The sequence below is a fragment of the Melanostigma gelatinosum genome (genome assembly GCF_949748355.1).
Source record: "Melanostigma gelatinosum genome assembly, chromosome: 6".
Taxonomy (NCBI): Eukaryota; Metazoa; Chordata; class Actinopteri; order Perciformes; family Zoarcidae; genus Melanostigma; species Melanostigma gelatinosum.
Window position 1 is genome coordinate 16,943,164 of NC_136639.1, and position 20,139 is coordinate 16,963,302.

Below are 20,139 nucleotides of genomic sequence, written 5' to 3' on the forward strand. Positions count from 1 at the left end.
CATACTTAATTAATTCACTCTCTCAAACTCTTACTCACAGAATCATTTGCTCTCGATCCAATCTGCGTAATATGTTCATCAAGTATCCATCAGATAAAACTGCACGCTAATCACAACATCACGATCCTCCTCTTTTCCTCTCTCGGCTAACTCGCTTCATCTCTGCGTTGAAATTTTGTTGTGCTTTGCGAGGACTCTAAGTCTGTTTTGGGTATCTTCCCTTTCACCACTCACCCCACCACTCATCTTTGGAGACCCAGGGCCATGTGGCTGCTGCTGTTTAGATGGTAATTATGCCACTAATGACACCAGAAGAGTCAACACATTAAAGATAATGCATTAAAATTTATGGAAATCCTTAATTAGCTCAATGGATACCGAATGAGGCGGTAAACTGTGAGGAACTCATTAATGACAGCAAATTTGAGTGAAAAAAAGCTAAAACAATAAAGGAAAATAAGTAAATAGATTATTTCCACACAATTTCCAAGCGACACAGAAGTAATTGGAACAAAGGAGAGAACAACAGAAGAAGAGAGGGTGGAGACAAAAACAAAAAGGAGGTTTGCCAAAGACAGAAAAGAGATGGAAAAGGAGAACAGCGTAGAGACAAAGTGACAGAAACAAATGAAGAGACAAATAGTGATGAGATTTAGAGAAATAAATGTTGTTTATTCCAAAGCCATGCACAATTAACTGTGGCACTGCCGGGCATAGCGGATGCTTCGGCATGCTGATTAGTCCAATGAGAGATGAGGGTTTCCTTGTGCCACCAGGAGAGAAGCAGGCACACATATTATCACAAGGATAGATTAACAGAGGGCAATAATGTGAAGAACATGCAAATAACACTCGCTTTTTACTTTCTTTCACACTCATTCTCTCTCTCTCTCTCTCTCTCTCCTGATCTTCCTTACCTTCATCACTGGAAACACACACACACACAATGATAGATCCAAACTTGAGGCAGACAGGAAATTACTACCCTGCAACGGGGTGAAGGAGGAGGGGAGGAAGGATGGAAAGGATAGGGAAGTAATTTTGTGTGTGTGTGTGTGTGTGTTGCCTCTCATGCATTACACCTGCCTAGTAGAATGGATTTTCGCACTGAGCAAGAATCAAACACACTGGGGAAGACCGCAGTGTGTCTCTGTGTGTTAGAAACAATTAGTCATGCACCCACAGCTACACACAAACTCTATGGTGAATAAGTGCGAGTGAACATAAGTGTGTGCGCATAGATATGTATCTGTTGGATACTTACTGTATGGAGTTCTCTATGCGCGAGATGGTGAGGAAGGCTGCTAGGTTAGCGGTATACGAAGAGATGACAATAAGAGCGAACATCCACCAAACGCCCATCATCATCCTTGTAGCTAGAGTGGTGTAGGGTACCTCTCCACCTAGACAGAAAGAAAGACAGAAAGAAAGGTAAACGAATGCACCGGAAAAATAGGTGCCACATCAATGCATACAAGCAGATCTTAGCTGCAGGAGAAAAAAGCTGTTAAAACAGCAAAGCGCATCCTGAAAGATTATGTTTGGATTAACTGATCTGATCTGATCTGATGCTTTGGCACAGATCTGATCTTCACACGGCTGCATTAAGTGGGAGGCACTGCAGAGAATTCAATCTTTGCTCTTCTAGAAAGACATCAAAACAACACATCTTTGAGGTATGATATTATTTATATGTTGCGGTAAAGGTGCAGACTGCATTTAACTCTCTGGAAATGTGTTAATATACAATCAGTCTCAAAACGCCAGCAGGCATAACTGTTTGGAGAGAAGTTAAAAAATCTAACCTGCCGTTGCAATAAAATCTCTAGAGAAACATCTTGATCAATCTGAACAGAATGCGTGAATGCTTGGCAGGCCCTCCCATTAGGATTTAATGCTGCCTGGAGCACATTACAATAAAAAGTAGATTGTCCGTCATAAAACAGAAAACCTCTTTATCCCCGTCTTGTGTTAAAACATTGTTTTTGGCCTTGTCCTCTGAAATCTTGTTGTGTTACAGTAAAAAGCTAACTGCCTCGGCTTTCTTTGAGCTTTCAAACATGCCTCGCTAAGAAATAATCCATCTAGTTGTGTATTACCCAACAAAGAACAAAGCCCACGTGCGTCTTTGCTTTTTTTATTGTGCTCAGGTCGATGTGGGCTAGCCTTTCTATTCATACACACACATATCATTGCAAGCTTATTGACAATCATGCATACACACATTTAGGTGTGCATACCAAATGTACACATTCGCGCACAAACGTATACAGAGTACTGATTGATTTGCAGCCAGTGAGATCTTCCTCACTGCCTTCATTGAAGCTTGTTAGAAATTAGCCCCATTCATCTTTGTAGCAGGGGTTCACTGTTACATCGACTTAGACCAACAGACGACCCGCTCCTTTCTCCCACTTCCTCTTGTCCATACTTAATATATATTTGATATCCACCTAATCCCACGTTCCCTTTGTCTCATGCCCTTTCTCATTCTCCATTGTATTTCCTGCTTTTCCCATCTTCCTATCAGGCCCTTCCTGCATTGCTTACAGCATTTGATTTCATTTAAATGTGTTATCTTGCTGCCTCCTTCTCTCTGGTTTAACAGTATCTTTCTCCGGCAATACATTTGCAGTTGACATCAAGTTTTACCGTGAGCCCGAAGGCAGAGTAATGTGTAGTGCTGTACTCTACATATTCAGTTCAAATAATCCCTTTGCATGTTTGCCTCCATTCACAAGTTGCGGAAAACACCAGCCATGCTGCTTTCATCCTTTTATCCAAGATGCTTAGAGGGTTGCGCTCCTGTCGCGCCTGCTGTTACTCAGCAACCAAAACTAGTGCGCTGCGATGACGAAGTTGCGGTTATTTAGCAGTAAGTCTCACTGACTGAACTAAACAAAGTCAAAACAAAGATAAACGGATTTCCAGCACCGTGAATCCCTCACAGTAGCTTTACTCCTTGATTCGTCTGAGACAATATGGCTGACTTTTCAACCGGATCTTGTGACATAGTAGTTAGCAAGTCAAATAGTCCGTGGGACAGATGGTAGAGATCTAGCTAACCCTGCAATAAAATTAACTTCTTCTCTAAATGTTTACAGATTCAAATTTACAGAAGAAAGAAGAGATCTGCCAGCTGTGATTGGTTGGATACAACACCCAGCAACAAAGTATTTAAAAACGTTTCCAGAGAAAGATAATAGAAATACAGGCAAAACATGTAAACATAATATGTTCGTAACATATTCGATAATGTTTATGCAGTTAACTATTCATGAGAAATTACAGCAGATATTCCAACTTTGTTTCCAAAAGTGTCCAAATATGTGCCAAACCATGACTTCAAAATCTTGGACTTCTATAGCTTCTTTAAACATGACCTTTGTGAATTATTCCACCCGCAGAAGGGTCATATTTGAGGATTTGGGGCTTTAGACAAGTAATATCCATGGAAGACCAGTTAACTTACCAGAAAGGGAAAAAAAAAATCTTTCATGTTGATTTCTGGCTGCAGAAGTGACTTTTAGAAAAATATTTAATACAGCTGGAAAATTACATCTGAATGTCCCAAGATGTGTAGTTGGTAAGACTTTGGTTCTTTTCAATGTTTTATAGATGCGCTCTGTCCCTGGTTAAATCAAATCAAGAGCAACTACAACAGACTTTTTGAAAAGGTAATTTTGTGTGTGCATGTGTGTTTGTGAGAGAGACAGAGCGGTAACAGACATTATATAAAAATGTGGATTCATGACGCTCAATAAAACTAACCGAAGAGAACATTGAGAGGTGCGTTGAAAAGGCCCTTGAAATGGTTTACTTGAAGACTGGTCTGGCATTGATTTTTAAAGTGCCCAAAATGTCAGAAACGTCCAGTTTACTATGGACTCAGATATCGGATCTAGGATCGTTGATAAAATAGTGTGGACATTAGTTAATGTTCCTGTCATGCTGTCAGTGTCTGTCTCACTCTATGCTCAAGTTCTTGAACACAAAGGATAGATCTTTTGTGGATGCCGGCTTCAAAGGCACCCCATCGTGTCCCCTCCACTGTCCATTCTTGCCATAATGTCTCTCCATGCTTCCCCTCTCTTTCTCTACTGTGCTTCCCTGTAGCTGCGGGCAAACAACATAAAAAAAAGTGTTGGTGTGTCTAAACTTTTGAATGTATTCTTCATGACTTTCGGATCTCCATTGGTCTTCATTTGCCTCGCTACTATTAGCAGACTTTCTTCCTGTCTGCCTCCTTTGATTGACTGAGTGACTGGATTGCTGGATGTCTACATAACAGATTGGTTTATTAGATGTCTGGCAGGCAGCCTGGCTGTGTGACAGACCTGCTTTCTTTCAATCCTGTTTATTTCTTTTGACTGTGAGCTGTGCATGTTTCTTCAGGAGTCATGAGATTATCGTCTTTTTTTAAGTCATCTAATATCTTTTATTAGTGATGCTGTGTTCAAAATAAATATGGTTACATACAAAAATGTAACAGCTGTCCGGTTCCACTACACCACTGCACAAACTGCACCAGTCTCCAACTCTTGGCCTGCAAAGCAGTTTGGCAAGTAATTAGTCCTTCAACCACTTTCTAATCCTCTCGTTTTTTATTAAAAGATTCTCTCAGACATTCCCTCTATCGCCTGTTTCATTTTCATCTCCTATCACCCTGCCTTCTGGCTCATGTAGCTAAATTAACACACAAACACAGATGAGTGTGTTACTGAGTCACAAAGACAAAAACGAACAAGTTGGAGAATAAAATTGACGAATTGAAGGGAAAAAAAGAAAGTAAAAGCTTGTCGCATTCAAAAATGATAATGGTTTTGAGATTTAATCTGAATTAACTTGTTTCAACCACATTACCATAGTACAGGTATCAGGGTAATGCAGTTTATAGGATGAAGCATATTACTGAGAGCATTTAATTTCTCTTGATGGTAATCCCACAGTGTTAAAACCATGTCGTAAAATCCGGGTCTGAAAAGTGAAGCCAATGTGGAAGTGCCTTAAACCTGCATTCTTTCTAATGACCAGCAGGGGCTGACTCCTCTCGCAAAAAGAAGAAAATGACCCTATTTCTCACTTGAATTATTACCTCAGTGAGCATTTTAAACATGAGTTTATGGTTTCAATCTCTAGCTTCAGTCTTCTTCAATATACCATGATGTCTTTGTTACTTTTGACTCTTTAAGTTGAGTCTGCACTTGATCAGGGTTAGTGCTCAGGGTTAGCCTTCTGGTAGCCTTTCAATTGCATTGTGAGGAACTACAAATCCTAGCATATTCTACATTATGACTCCTCGTCATAGTTTTTTGATTACTGGCATTTCTTGGTTAAGTTAAGGCCAAAAAGAAATCTTACAGTGGCAACAAACTATCATTATGTATTTATCATATAGTTGGTTTGATATTCTGTATGTCTTGTGTGCATACAATTACTGAATAATGTATCATATAGAAATATTTCTATTATCATTAATCAGATTTCTATAAATGGATCACCTGCTACAGCTTTCCAGTATTAATCGTACACTAATGGAGAGGTTTATCTTCTCTGTCAGGAAAACATCCACATTTTAGTGGTAAATGAGACAAAGGGGGTCAACTGCTGGAAGAAGTGGCTGGACAAATTGGGGATAAGGACTAGCTCTGTTATTCTGCATGGCCTGTAGGCAATGGCCGCTACCCTCTTCACTGCGTGCTGTCAATGTCAACAAGCACCTTGAGTCACTAGTTTATTGTGCTGAAGTGTGGCGAGAGGTGCTTGAGGCGTCCACTTGGGCAGACTTGTCGCTTTGTAATCGGATTCTACAACTGCATCAGCCGCAGCGTGTTTTAATAATAAATCCCTCAGGCTCTCTCTGCTCTTCTTTCTACAACTTTCTACAACTTTAGACAGTGAGGATGGTTCCTGGTGTCTGTCCACGAATCCACTTCTATCAAATGTACCATAATTTTTTAAAAGCTACATTCCCGCTGCCAACTGTTCCGAGGCTCCTCTTCAAAGTTACAGTATCACACTCCAGTTATTCTTGGATGAAAGAAGACTAGAGCCGTTCATTAGAGCTTTTTCAAATGAGGAAAGGAGAGTTGGAATATGTTCAGCTGATGTCAGCTCCCAGTTGGAATAACTGCAATCTTGCCACAAAGTGATGTAACTGTTCTTTTTTTTTTTTTTTTTTACTACAATTCGGACAGTTTTATTCATTGACAGCCCTGAAAAGCTAAAGGACATTTTGGCAGAGTTGTACAGTGATAGATTCACAACAAACAGGTGATACACCACTTACAGGTTGGTCTTTGTGAGCATCAGGCAAGACCACAGTGTTGGCATAATGTGTTCACATCAAGTATAAATCAGAAGCAGACATGTCAAAAAAGATTTGAAATCGCAGGTTCTATCTTGAAAGCTGAATCACTAAAGCAATTCTATAGATCCAGGACGCAACAGGCATAAGAGCTGGGTGAAGTGGAATATAAATCACAGGCCTCTCAGTCAGGGACATTAGTCATCTTATACGTTTAAAACCAATCCCAGCGGTGGATGAACATGCTGGCTTCTCGAGAACAAAGTATGAAAGAATGTGCGGAGGACTTTTAGGCTGAATTTAGATTTCTTGAGATATTGAATTCCTGGGCATGTGATAGCGTTTTTCCATTGCACATTTCTATTTGCAACTCAATGATCCATACAGAAGCAGTTACTGACAGCTGCTGACTAGCTACAATGAAATTGGAACAATACAAAAATGGGGTTTCTTACAGGCTACTAAAGCAGTGGTGGATGACGAATACAGCACTGATATCTGTTGTTCATTCATTATTCTTTAGCTTTACACAGGCTGCTTTCCTTTACTTTTCACTGCATTCTTGCTATGGTCACATTTAACTACCATTTAACTTTACGAAGTATTCTAATGCCAATCTAACTAATTCAATCCAAGAATGTTCATTCATCATTCTTCAGCCTTTCGTCTCAAAGCAAAACTAATGATGCCTACAGTCTGTCAAACTCTACAAAGACAGGAGGCTGTTCAAAGCAACATCATCTCATTGAAGAAACAACTTCTTATCAAAGGCCGAAAATATTCCATCAAAAGTCGAAAGTTAAATATGCTTACTCATATGCTATGATCACGTTGTATAACTTGTCTAATTTGAGTGAAAGGGGCAGAAAGAACATAGAAACTGGAGAAATAAGATGTTTTACAACACAAGAACAACTGTTTTAAGTTATTACCCCGTTAGAGTCACTTGAAGTCAAGAAAAACACATTTTTCTTTCAAATCTGGATCAAAGCTTTCTCCAGGCAACATAATAATACAAAGGTGTGGATGCATGACACTGATCATATCAAACTGTTAGTGATAACCAGGTTTCTGAGCGCATTCAGGCTCAGGTTCCAGCCAAAATAAATAGCAATAATCCTCTTCATCGACAGTATTACCACATGAATGATTTTAAATTGTAGGACAGGATGCCACAGAATCTAGAAGAGCCCTGTTAACATGTTGGGACAGTCTGAATGATCTGACAATGATAGAACTTGCGTGAATCAAAATGTAGTCTGCACTTTGGTTGCTATTGATTTCTTTTCGTTTCAGTCGACAAACTCAGAAGCTTCACGAGGTAAACGGAATCCAAGCGAAACACCAAAAGCACATAAACATGAACATATGTTTCCTTTTTTCTTTGGTGAAACAAACAGGGACAGCCGGAAACACAAAATGATTCTATGACTCAAACTCATCTGCATCAAACACATACACTGTGTGTCTCGACCTGCCTCCCTCTCTCACTTCACTCCCCCTCTCCTCTCCTCTACTGCCACCCCCCCCCATCCTTGTTGACACGCTGCAGTTAAATGTAGCCCCAGATGAGAGCAGCTTTGGAACCAGCAGTGCAGCGGGCACATCCAGTATGAATTTATATGTATGAGGTTTTCTTGCAAAATTTCAAATCTCACCACTAAGCAAGCACCACCTCCTCTACCGCCGGCCCGTCTGATGAATCGCAGGAAACATTATTTATTTTTTTACGGTCCATTTCTCCTCTAGCACCCGAATCACTCTCGACTGACGGTGTCCCGTGATTATGAATAACTTGGGAAAGACATGTTACGGCGGTGGGGCCAGGGTGACGAGCGAAAGAGTGAGAGAATAGAAGGAGGGAGGAGGTGCATCGCTCTTCCAGCACCTCTCCTGCTCCTCAAGCTCTCCATTGTACTTGTGCTTCCCTCTAATACCCCTGGCTATCAGCCAGAGCGAAGAGGGATTTTCCATGTGGTTGGCAATTTTTTTCAAGCCATCAAGCGCCGCCATTTATAAGGATCCAGCAGGCCAGTAATGTTGTGGATTTGAGCGAAGATGCATGAAGTATACGATTCGGAGATGAACATAATGCTATCTCTTTTCCCAGCATGCTCTCTGACTTCCTATGAGAACCTCCGACCGTCATCAAAACACCATGGAATATGAATACATTAGTGTAGAATGATAAACACATTACATATTCACAAGTTATGTGTGTGTTTCTGAGTGTTTGCTATGAACATAGTTTTAGGGGCATTGCTTGGATTAAGATGAGGTGAAGAAAGAAAGGAAATGTTTAAAAGGGGAGAGGCAAATCAAATGGCAGTATTCACATCACCCCATTCCTTTTTTTGTTTGCTGATATTTGTCAACATCTACTATTCATCAGACAATCGATCGTATATTCTGCTGATTTCTACCAACTTAGAAAGTTGATAAGGGACGATTATGTTAAGTCTCTCTCCAACAGCAAGAACACTTTTAATAAAAGGAGATTTAAACTGATATATGACTCATATCATCAAAAATGGTCTTGATTAGACTCAGCATAACAAATACAAAATACAATCAGCAACTTGGCAACCAAATGTGTTCATCAACTGTTCCCAGAATTGTTTATTTTATTTTTTTTACTTTTTCAGCTGACAAAGTATGCAGCACATTTCTAGTGTTTGCACAAAAAGCTCATTAAAATACAATAAATCAATATTATTTACATTTTCATTTAATTCGCAGTGTATCTGGTGCATTATACTGAATATACTGCACCAGATACACTGTAGCTAAAAGCTCATTCTCACGCGTGATCCCAGAGCGGCGCGGAGCTCGACGCAGCCGCTCAGAGGCGAGCCGGTTCATTTCTCTGTGTGCAAATCTCACATAAAGACAATAAATCCATATTATTTCATGCATGAATCATTTCCCTTTAGTTCTAAGTGTAACGTGTGCTGAAGAAGTGTTGGTATTATGGTAATTGCTTCAATAAAGTTATAAATATTCATGGCTGACATATTAATATTTCATATTGGCAATGATTCACCTCTGATGTTGACAAATTGCTCCGGACTCTGTTGGTGGTGGCGTGCTCTACATGCAGACACTCATCTATACTAACACAGTAACACACTGAAGACACATGTGCATATGTTTATGCATACACGAGAGGCATGCACACACACATTACGCAGACAAACACGTGCATACACAATGAAAGTCAGTTCAGCAAAAAGGATGAACACTGATTTCAGCACAACACTGAACAAAGCAGGAATCTAACGAAGATTACAACTAACTATTTTAATTTTCAATATATTTGCATATGAAGTTTCTTGGGAATTGAAAACAGGAGATCAAAGGGAAGAGAGAGCCAATTTGAGTGTGGGGAAGGAAGAGGGTCAGAGAGAGACCGCCAAACTGGCCAGAAGACCAAACCAGAGATCATCGAAATGGATTCAATGAGGCCTGCGTGTGTGTGCGTGTGCATGTGTGTGTGTGTGTGTTACACAAGTGTTTGATCTAGTTGTATGCTGGGCAAACATCCCACATCATTACTTCAGGACAAAGATGTTATATATATTCATAGTCACCTGCTACCTCGTACCTGATGTACAGGAAGAAATCCCCAAACTAAATACAAACTGAGGATCTCTGTTTGCTTGTCCGTGCACAATTAGGAAATTGCATCTTTACAAATGAGTAAATCGTCCGATAAAGTGTGACTTTTGTTGTTGTTTAAACAAGTGGATGTGTAGTCACTGGTTAGATCCACTTTCTCTGGATTTAGGAAAATGTTTATCTGTATCTGAAAGTAATCAAACCAAAAAAAACGAACGAAACATGAAGTTCAACATGAAATCAAAACTCTTACTGACTATAGAAAACAAAACAGTTCGGTTATACAGACTCTAACTATATGAGAGGAAAGATACCAGTAATTGTAAAAGTTAGAAAATTCTACTCCATAGTGACTTATTGGCAATTCAATTTATAAAATAAAATTAAATGAAATGCTGATTGCTTCACTGCAGAACTTTTAAATATTCCGACATCTTGTCTTTTTCATTTTATTCATATTTAATACATTTGATGAAAAATTTCTCATCACAAAAAGATAAAAAAAACTGTATGTGTTATTATTTTGGCGCCTGTTTTTTTCTGATAAGTGTCACCTTGCACCTGCATTCCCTACTGAGAAATGTTTGTCTCTTCTCGGAATTGCAACTCCCCGTCACTCCGCACTTAAAAGAACAAAGAACATTCTGAATTTTGAGCAAACTATGTCTTTAACTGTATCTTTGCAGAGTCTACATGTTCAGATCATGTTTTAGTTGAAACCCCATAAGAGTTCTATGTGCGTAGTAAGACTATGCGCTACTATGAGTTCAACTTGAAAAAATAAATAATACAGCATCACCCTTACGGACAACGCTGAAATGGGGTTCTGTACCCACTGCGGTTAGCTCGTGGAAGTCGGCGCAATTTCACAAAAAGGGAGCAAATTAAAAGATTGAAATGCAAATTATTCCCCCACTTAGCTGCGCTTTGGAGTGTGCTCACCATGCACACATCAGCTATGTCTGCATGAGTGTGAGAGGGTCACAGTGTGTGCAAAACAGAGAAAGACTCTTTGTGCTTATGCCTACATATTGTATGTATCTGTGTGTGTGTGTGTGTGTCTGTGAATTCTGCGGAAACAGATAACACTATATTTCATTTCACCCTCCTTGTCCCTATGGGGGTTCATGTTGTATAGTTCATCTGGACAAAAAGAAGAGGGCGGAGGAGTGTATTGATGGCCTTTTGCAGATCATATAAATTAATTGGAAACGGCAATTTCGGAAATCAATTTTTCCAGAAGTTTGCTTTAGGTCTCTCTCTCAATCGCTCTCAGTTGCTTTCTCCTTCTCCTTCACTTGTTGGCGTTGACATTTTGCTTTTAATCATGATGTTGTTTCAGAAAAGAACTACAGAGGGAAAGTCAGTAGTGCACAGACAGCAGCACACTGTAGCCAAACAACCACCTTTACTCAACCTCTCACCATAACAGGCACACACACTGTTCAAGTGTCTCCTATCACAGAATTATGTACAGATATTATTCTCCTTAATGACGGAATAACTAAAGGTGCTTTCACGCCAAACCTGTTTGGTTTGTTTGGGCTGGTGTGAAAGCTGTTAATCAAGCCCCAGTGCTGACCAAACAACCAGACCGAGACCGCTCAAGTGCTCTTTGTGACACCAAAGAACACACATCAGAAGTATTAAAGTGCTGCATAAACTTCTGTCAGTCCCTGGAATGTAAATTCCCCCACGTGGGTCCTGATGATGCACAGTGACCATCGGCAAAACTGTCCAATCAACGAGTTACCTGTCAGTCTGTATAACTCAAAATCAGTGTGAACAGAAACAGAACGACTCCTAAAATGAGACAATGCATCATTTTCTCCATTGGTTCGGACCAAATGAACCAAACTACAGGTGTGAAAGCACCCTAAAATATGCATCCGGTTTGGGCCAGGTTATTCTTTAAGACTTGGGTCTTAAATGAGAGATTTAAAAGAAGGAATATCAAACAGTTGCAACACTAGCCTCTATGGCTTGAAATGAATAAGTCTCTCCGTACATTTTGATTTTTGTTGCACTACATTACACTGGCTTACAAACGTCCTTGTGTACAAAGAAGTCCTTACAAGTTCACTCAATTTTAGGTCAAACTGACTAAATATATCATTTGACAAAATGATTACACACTTAAAATTATACACACTATTTTCAACTCACACACACTCACAAACGTGTGTCTGTGTGTCTGCCCTTCAGAGACACTCTGACCAACTTGCCGCATCATCGCTTGTAAACATTCATTAAAACGGGCTGCTTTTTGGCTCTGCAGAGCTTTTTTCTTATTCCCTGGAATGAATGAAAGTGGAGCAGCCAGTGCCGTTCCAGACTGCACTGGGCCAAGTGTGGAGACTGCCGATAAACCCCTGGCATTTTTCTCTGCGAGTGTGTGTCTGCATCTGCATGCGTGTGTGGCTTAGTGTGGCGACTTCCTAGTGCCCTCCGAGAACGGCTGGGGTAAGCGTACTGCTCTGACTCTGTGTGTGTGTGTGTGTGTACCATATGCAGAAACTGCTTGACATTGTACTTATTACAGAAACACTCGTTTCTCCTCCTTTCTTCAAGCCTCATCAGCACTTTTGCTTCCTTTTTACAGTTGAAAGGAACACAAAAATGATGGAGTCAGCAGAATTTTCTTTGGGCTTATTTACAGGCTGTGTTTCCCTGCTCACCTCCTATATATGGATCAATACAATCTGTGTATTGTTTAAGGGCTACAACAGGGGGACGTCAAGGCTGTCTGTGTGCGAATGTGTTTGCTCGTGGCATTTTATGTACGGTATATGCTTATTTCTTTAAGGTAAAAGTAAGGACTCTGCCTGCGGAAAGAGAGAACATTTCACACACCAGTGTGCAGCCATAATGTCTGAAGGTTGTTTGAAAAGTGATGATGAATGAAAGTATGTGTTCAAATCTCACCCTAGCAGTATTCATGGGAGAATACAAAACATTCGGAACAGGAAACTTTTATGGTACTGCCCATTCTGTAAGGCGCACGTTACTATTTTATATATAAGGCACATTACTATTTCATATTACCGATATCATTAATGCACATTATTGACCTGCTTCTTCACCAGAGTCTCTGTGCTTTCACACCTCACAGGTTCCTGTGGATCCGGGTTATACCTGGACCCTGGTCTTGCCTCCTGCCGTGGTTCTGTCATACATTGAATGTGTTGTAATTCTGTTATGCTGTTCATTCTGTACACATGACATCTATTGCACTTCTGCCCATCATGGGAGAGGGATCCCTCCTCTGTTGCTCTCCCACAGGTAATTTGTGATTTTGGGCTACACAAAAATAAATTGAATTGAAATTGAAGTTCACGACTGTAGTTATTCCCCCTCAAACTGAATCTCAAAGCTCCTCTTCACAGAAAAATGTACAAACAAAAGTCAGACAAAACAGGGTTGTGGGTGTCTGAAACCTAGAGTAACTATGAAGCTTCCTTATAAAAACAAACACAATAAAATGACAGATTAGATCCTGGGCTCTCTAAACTCTTTTCCTCTTTCTCGCCAAAAAACACACACACACAATCCGCGTGTTCGTCCACCACACATGCACGGTGAATTCAGCCGGCTGCTACAGCCCCGTCGTCTCATTATAGGTGACTGCATGCACACCGTGTCTTGTTCTATCAAACCAATAAGACCACGGCCGCCTCTCTGAGTCCAACTTCTGACAGATGGTTCGCTCAGCAATTTTCACTTTGTGCCTTGCTATGCACACAAACTCTGAGTATACGGGTGTATTTCTAAGCTCTTTCCCTTGATAGTGATTGTGTTTGAGTCGCTCATATTCAATTATAACACTGTCATTCTCAATATTTCACATCTCACAACCCACATGCCCCCCCCCCCGCCCCCTTCTCTCTCTGTCACTCCTCTCAAACATCTCGTCTCGCTTTTCTCAAGGGCAGCATGTCCACACTCACTGTGCCAATTTACACAGATCCGCACTTTCTGTGTTCCCTCCTTAATTCAACCATCAACATATTGCATACGCCAGATTTTGTGAATCTGCCTGTTCGCCTGCTAGATGAAGTGTGTTAGTGTCTTTTTTATTTCCACCAGAGGGCTTTACAAACACTGGCATATGAGGAAAATCTTCATCAGAAAGTTTAGTTGTTGTTTTTTCCTAGTTGTTTTTCAACAGGGTATCTTCAGGTTAGATCCTAAGTTTTAGGATCTGTTGAAGGTCGCCTGTGGAAAGTGTAGCAAAGCTTTGAGCAGGTGACTGTTTTGTTTGTTTCTCGTGTTTACGAGCACAAGCAAAAGAAAAAAAAACGCAATGAGTTGAGTTTGAACATGGTGTCTTTCTGTCACGCTTTCTTTTTTGCATCCATTGTTTTTCATCTCTTTGTCCTTACTCCGGCTGCCCGTCACTCTCTTTTCTCTCTGTTTCACATTATTACACTGAATAACTTTATGAGAGCAGATTTAATTTATAAGCACAGAGTTTAAAAAACATTTTTGTTTTGGAAACTCTGTTAAACGGCACCGACAGCAAATCATGTTTTAATTGGCTAAAAGTGAGCCTTGTTTCTGTTTTTAAAAGTTTGAGGAATTGCATTTTGCATTTTACGTTTGATTAGGCAGTGAAGTATTCCTCATCTTGAGAGAACAGAGAGGTAATGGGAAAAAGAATGTAGTCAAGAAGAGTTGAGCCCACAGAGCTGCCTCGAAAACATGTATACACGATCAGGGGAAGGTCAGGATATAAAAAGCATAAAGCATATACTCAGAAATCAATAGTTAAAGTGTAATCGAAAGATAAAGTGTATGATCGTTACATAACAAATGTTTAATACATAGAGTGATTTAACAAATGTAAACCTGATAATAATAATAATAATAATAATATGTGTATCTGAGTATAGTGCAGTCTGAGTGTAGAAAGTACGGAGGAAGCAGGGTAGACGTCGGGAGTAAAGGCAGTTAGCGGAGCCAGGCGAGTTCCCTCGCAAGAACACCAGCTCGACAATGTTTTAATAGAGAGCTGAGTCAGTAAGTAGCCCCGTATCGGGCCAGAAGTATCCCAGGATCTAACACTGGGCAAGACCTCAAGAGAATAGTTTTAACAAGTGCTCTCTCTGTTGCCCTCTCTCCTCGTAGTAAAAAACATTCTACACTTCAAAACAATACTTTCAATCAATTTATTTAGTTTCTTTCGTCTTCATTTTTTTTTTTAGTGGAGAACAATTTAATGCAATTTCCCATGCTCTCGCCTACCCTTTCCCCCATACAGACAACTTATTGCCGGTAAGTGCACACACACTCCGTCACATACAGTATATGGTGCGGCCTTCTACTGTTCTATGGACGTAAGACAATCGTTACTGGCCCTTTAAGTCAACTGAAGTCAATTCAAAAATGTGTTCATTCCAAGAAATTGCCTTGAAAAATGTTGCTTACTAATAAAAACAAAGAAAATGAAAAAAATAAAAGAATAACTCGTTGGTGCTGCTTGGTACAATACTTATAAATGTTACTGTAATGTTTACTTAAACTCAAAGATAGGCAGCGGCTGGCGGAGAGGTACAGCAGTGTGTACTGGTTGTTCAATCGTCTGTTATTTGTTAGCCAAACAGGCCGTTCAACACAACAAAAGGCAGAGAAGCAGATGAGGGGTCAGACATGCACTCAGCTATGCTGTCAGTTGAAAGCCCCTACCAGCCGGGGGCCGGTTAAGAGTAGCAAGTGAGGAGTCAGCAGGCAGTCAGTGGCTGTAAAAGAACAGCCAATAAAAAGTGTTGTGAGAAAGTGTGAGTCAGCGCAACCAAGAGAGGTCCTTGAGCATGCAGCCATAACTGGGCACCCAAAATATAATGCAGTTTGCTGCAGCAGAATGCGACATTAGCCGTGGACAGACACAAAGGTGCGTACTCACTCACTCACTCACTCGACCGATTGTATGATTCTCCTGGCAGAGATAGAGAGAGAAATCTCTTAAGTGTTTTCCTCAAACCCTTGAAAAAGAATGGCAGTACTGATGTGGCAAATAAAGGAGCCAGATGTTCATCTTCACTGCGCAACGCGACAACAATAAACCAGTTTAGACTGACAGATGTATGCGATGAATACATGTTCCGACGTGGTTGAATGGAGGCAATTGCACTGACATTTATAGACGCTAACTTAATGTCACTCGAGGAGGGAAAACATTTGACGACTATAAAAGAAAATCGAACAGACACTGAACATTAATAGCTCAAACTATTACATCACATTTAGACTTGTTAATCGGGAGGCAAGGGGTGTTAATCCTTATTTGCATTTGAATCACATGTTGTGCCATTCAACTGATAATGTGACCCATCTATGCCCACCAACACTGTTACAATGAGGTACAGCGGTGTGTTATCATGCATTCTGGCTTCTTTCTTGCCAACAACATTGCTTCTTGCCCTCTGTATACACCATCTCTGAATCACTTGTCCTCTCCTCTACCTTGCAGTGTATTTATTTCCAGTCATAACAACAGCTTTTATGTTGGTTTGGACACTGTGAAAGCTTAAACTATTCTGTCTTTCTGTCCAACCTTCTCCATTATTATACAGTCCTGCTTCAGCAGCCACTTTGAACACTAACATGGTGTGCAGCACTTCTGTTTGAGCTCTTTTGACTGACCTGTCTTCCTTTTCTCTTTCTCATTCGATCTGGCTGTGTGTTTTGGAGCTGTGGTGTGTGTGTGTGTGTTGCCTTGTCAACATAAATGATCACATTCATCCTGCAATTATCTGGATTCACTCAGGGTCACTGAGGGAAATCAAGACTTTGTGTATTGATATGCCTTTTGTTGATGAACAAAAGGCCGAGATATTCTTTATATCAATTGTCTATTGCTAGTCGAAGGTTGCTTCATTCTCCATGTCTTATTAATCCTGAGTCAGTGTGTGTCCCATTCATTATGTTGAGTTTTAATATACATTCAGAGCATTAACAACCTCAATGGCTTCTTTGCACGCTTCGAAGCACAGAACAACACACCTGCGCAGAAAACCACCCCCCCCACCGACGACCAGGCTCTGTGCCTGTCCCCAGCCAGTGTGAGGAGCACACTGCTGAGGATTAATACCCGCAAGGCTGCGGGACCTGACAACATTCCTGGTCGTGTGCTGAGGGACTGCGCAGAGGAGCTCACGGATGTCCTCACCGACATCTTTAACACCTCCCTGAGCCAGGCTGTTGTTCCCACGTGCTTCAAGGAAACCACCATCATTCCTGTGCCGAAGAAGTCATCTCCAGCCTGCTTCAACGACTACCGCCCCGTCGCATTGACTTCTACCATCATGAAGTGTTTCGAAAGGCTGGTCATGAAGCAGATCAAATCCACCCTTCCTCCCTCCCTGGACCCGTTTCAGTTTGCTTACCGAACTAAACGGTCCACAGAGGATGCAATCTCCTCCGCTCTACACCCAGCCCTCACACACCTGGACACTAAGAACTCCTACGTCAGAATGCTGTTCATAGATTTCAGCTCAGCATTCAATACAATCATCCCCCAGCAGCTTGTGTGTAAACTTACAGACCTGGGCCTCAGCCCCTCTCTCTGCAACTGGCTGTTGGACTTCCTCACAGAGAGACCACAAGCTGTTCGGGTCAACAACAACACTTCGAACACACTAACACTGAGTACGGGGGCCCCCCAAGGTTGTGTGCTCAGCCCCCTTCTCTTCACCCTGCTGACCCATGACTGTAAACCCAACTACAGCTCCAACCACATCGTGAAGTTCGCTGACGACACTACCGTGGTAGGTCTCATCAGCCACAACGATGAGACTAACTACAGGAAGGAAGTGAACCAGCTGGTCCGTTGGTGCCAAAATAACAATCTCTTCCTCAATGTGGGGAAAACAAAGGAGATTGTTGTTGACTTCAGGAGAACCCACTCCCAACCCCCCCTCCCTCTGACCATCAATGGTGCTGCTGTGGAACAGGTGAGCAGCACCAAATTCCTGGGTGTGACAATCACAGATGACCTCACCTGGAACAGCAACACCACTGCACTGGCAAAGAAGGCCCAGCAACGCCTGTACTTCATCAGGAAGCTCAAGCGAGCAGGAGCCCCCCCCCCCATCATGCTCTCATTCTACCGAGGCGCCACTGAGAGCATCCTCAGCAGCTGCATCACGCTGTGGTTCGGAAGCTGCACCGCCTCCAACCGCAAGAGCCTGTAGCGCATTGTGAACTCTGCCCAGAGGATCATCGGAGTCTCACTCCCTACACTACAGGACATTTACAACACCCGCCTCACCCGCAAAGCACTCGGCATTGCGGGTGACCCCACCCACCCCTCCAACCAGCCTCCTGCCTTCAGGGAGAAGGTTCCGCAGTCTCCGTTCGAGCTCTACCCGGCTGAGGAACAGCTTCTTCCACCAGGCGGTCAGGATGCTGAACTCTCTCCCTCCCTCTCTCCTCTCGCTCCCCCTCTCTCCCCCCCTGCCATCTCTCCCCTGACCTCTCTACCCTCCCCCTCACCCACCTTTCCCCACTGCCTCAAATGGAACATACCAGGACATCTACTCCCCCTCACACCCCTTCCCTCATCCAGCACCAGTCACTTTATCAGCACCAGTCACTTTTTATCAGCACCAGTCACTTTTTATTCTCTGCTGCTACTTGTTTAATCCTTTATCTAGGCCCTTATGTTCTTAACTTTATTCTATTTTATTCTATTATATGTTATATGTTCATGTCTATATTACACTGTGGGACTGCGAGAAACGGCATTTCGAATTTTCTGTATGCATAACACATGTGGAAACTTTGACAATAAAGTGAACTTTGAACTTTGAACTTTGAACTTGAAGAGCTCCCCCCCCTACATGTACCCATTAGATACCCCAAACAATTTAACATTAATTACAATTCTGGGAAAAGTAACTGTGCAAAAACATCTACCAAGAAGCAATTAAATCTATTGTTTATTCCAGCTGCAATCTGCTCAAAGCCTGACCTTTACATCACATTCGCTGGGAAATAAACGGAATTCACTGTGTCTGTTTATCTGGGGGGGGGGGGGGGGGGGGGGGATGGAGAGAAAAAGGAGGAAGGAGAGGAAACAAATGTCACAGAAACCAGAGGGCACACAGTGGAGGATAGAGCAAGAGAGAGACATGCATTTAATGGAACTGCTGAGAGACGGCCTCTTTTCACAGTGGCACATCTCTGTAGCCAGAAAGAGACTGTGAGAGGAGAAGAACATAGGGAGGAGAGATGGAGAGATGGCGGGGTGCAGTCAGGAGGGATGGGCGTCCAAAAGTTGGGTCCACTTCACAGCAGCACAACACAGTCGTTAGAGAGGGATAATGGATTAGAGGGAGACATAAGGAGAGGAAGAGAGGGAGAAAAAGAAAATAAGAGAGCAGTGAAATGATGATAACGTTGGGTTTCCCAGCAGCACGGCACAGCAGAAGCAGAGATAATGATGGAGGGAGAGACACGTAGAGGAGGAGAGAGAGAGAGAGAGAGAGAGAGAGAGGGAGGGAGGGAGGGAGGGAGAGAGAGAGGGAGGGAGAGAGAGAGGGAGGGAATGGGGAGTGCTGAATGCGAATGCAACTCACATTGAGAAAACTCAGCAGTAAGTCAAAAGAATTGCAGAATGGAGAGAACTGGGATGAAGGGATGAAAGACAAAAGGAGGGAGGAAGGAAACAGAGAAACAACTGTTTTTACTTCTATATGGCGCCACAACAAGGCTGTGAGAAGAAAAGACACTCTTTCGCTCTTTTACACACGCACACACACACACACACGCACGCACACACACACACACACAGTCAAACGCACTCATACAGACAGATATATGCACAGCGGGGGTGAGTTGGAAAAAACGGAGGTGCAAAGTGTGAGAGGAATCAAAACAAGACAGAGACTTTTAGAGCAGCAGATGGAAAGATGAAAGTGTTGGTTATGGCCTGTGGCCCTGATTCTGATGTGTTTGTGTATCCGTGGAATTATTTTCATACAGTGAAAACAAGTAATTCACAGTGTGCGTCTGTGTGTGACTGCGTACATGCATTTGCCACAACGTTAGCTCTAATTGAGAGACAGTAGCACTCACGCTGACAGTGGGGCTGCAAGATAACATGCGTATATCCGCGCACACACCCACAAAAACACAGTCTGCTTCTCCACAGCGTCTTTCTTCTCCCCTACTGGTTGGGACAGTAATTAGAGGAGAACACCAGAAAGCGAGAC

At 42.0% G+C, this 20,139-nt stretch overlaps 1 protein-coding gene across 1 annotated transcript in view; it reads right to left on the minus strand.

Moving 5' to 3' along the window:
- Positions 1 to 20,139, minus strand: part of grid2 (glutamate receptor, ionotropic, delta 2) — a gene marked incomplete at both ends in the record, with an annotated part of 423,012 nt that overhangs the window by 58,414 nt on the left and 344,459 nt on the right. Inside the window, one exon of the mRNA XM_079271038.1 lies at positions 1,265 to 1,403. Within this exon, the coding sequence (XP_079127164.1) occupies positions 1,265 to 1,403 (139 nt within the window). The remainder of the gene's footprint in view (positions 1 to 1,264; positions 1,404 to 20,139) is intronic.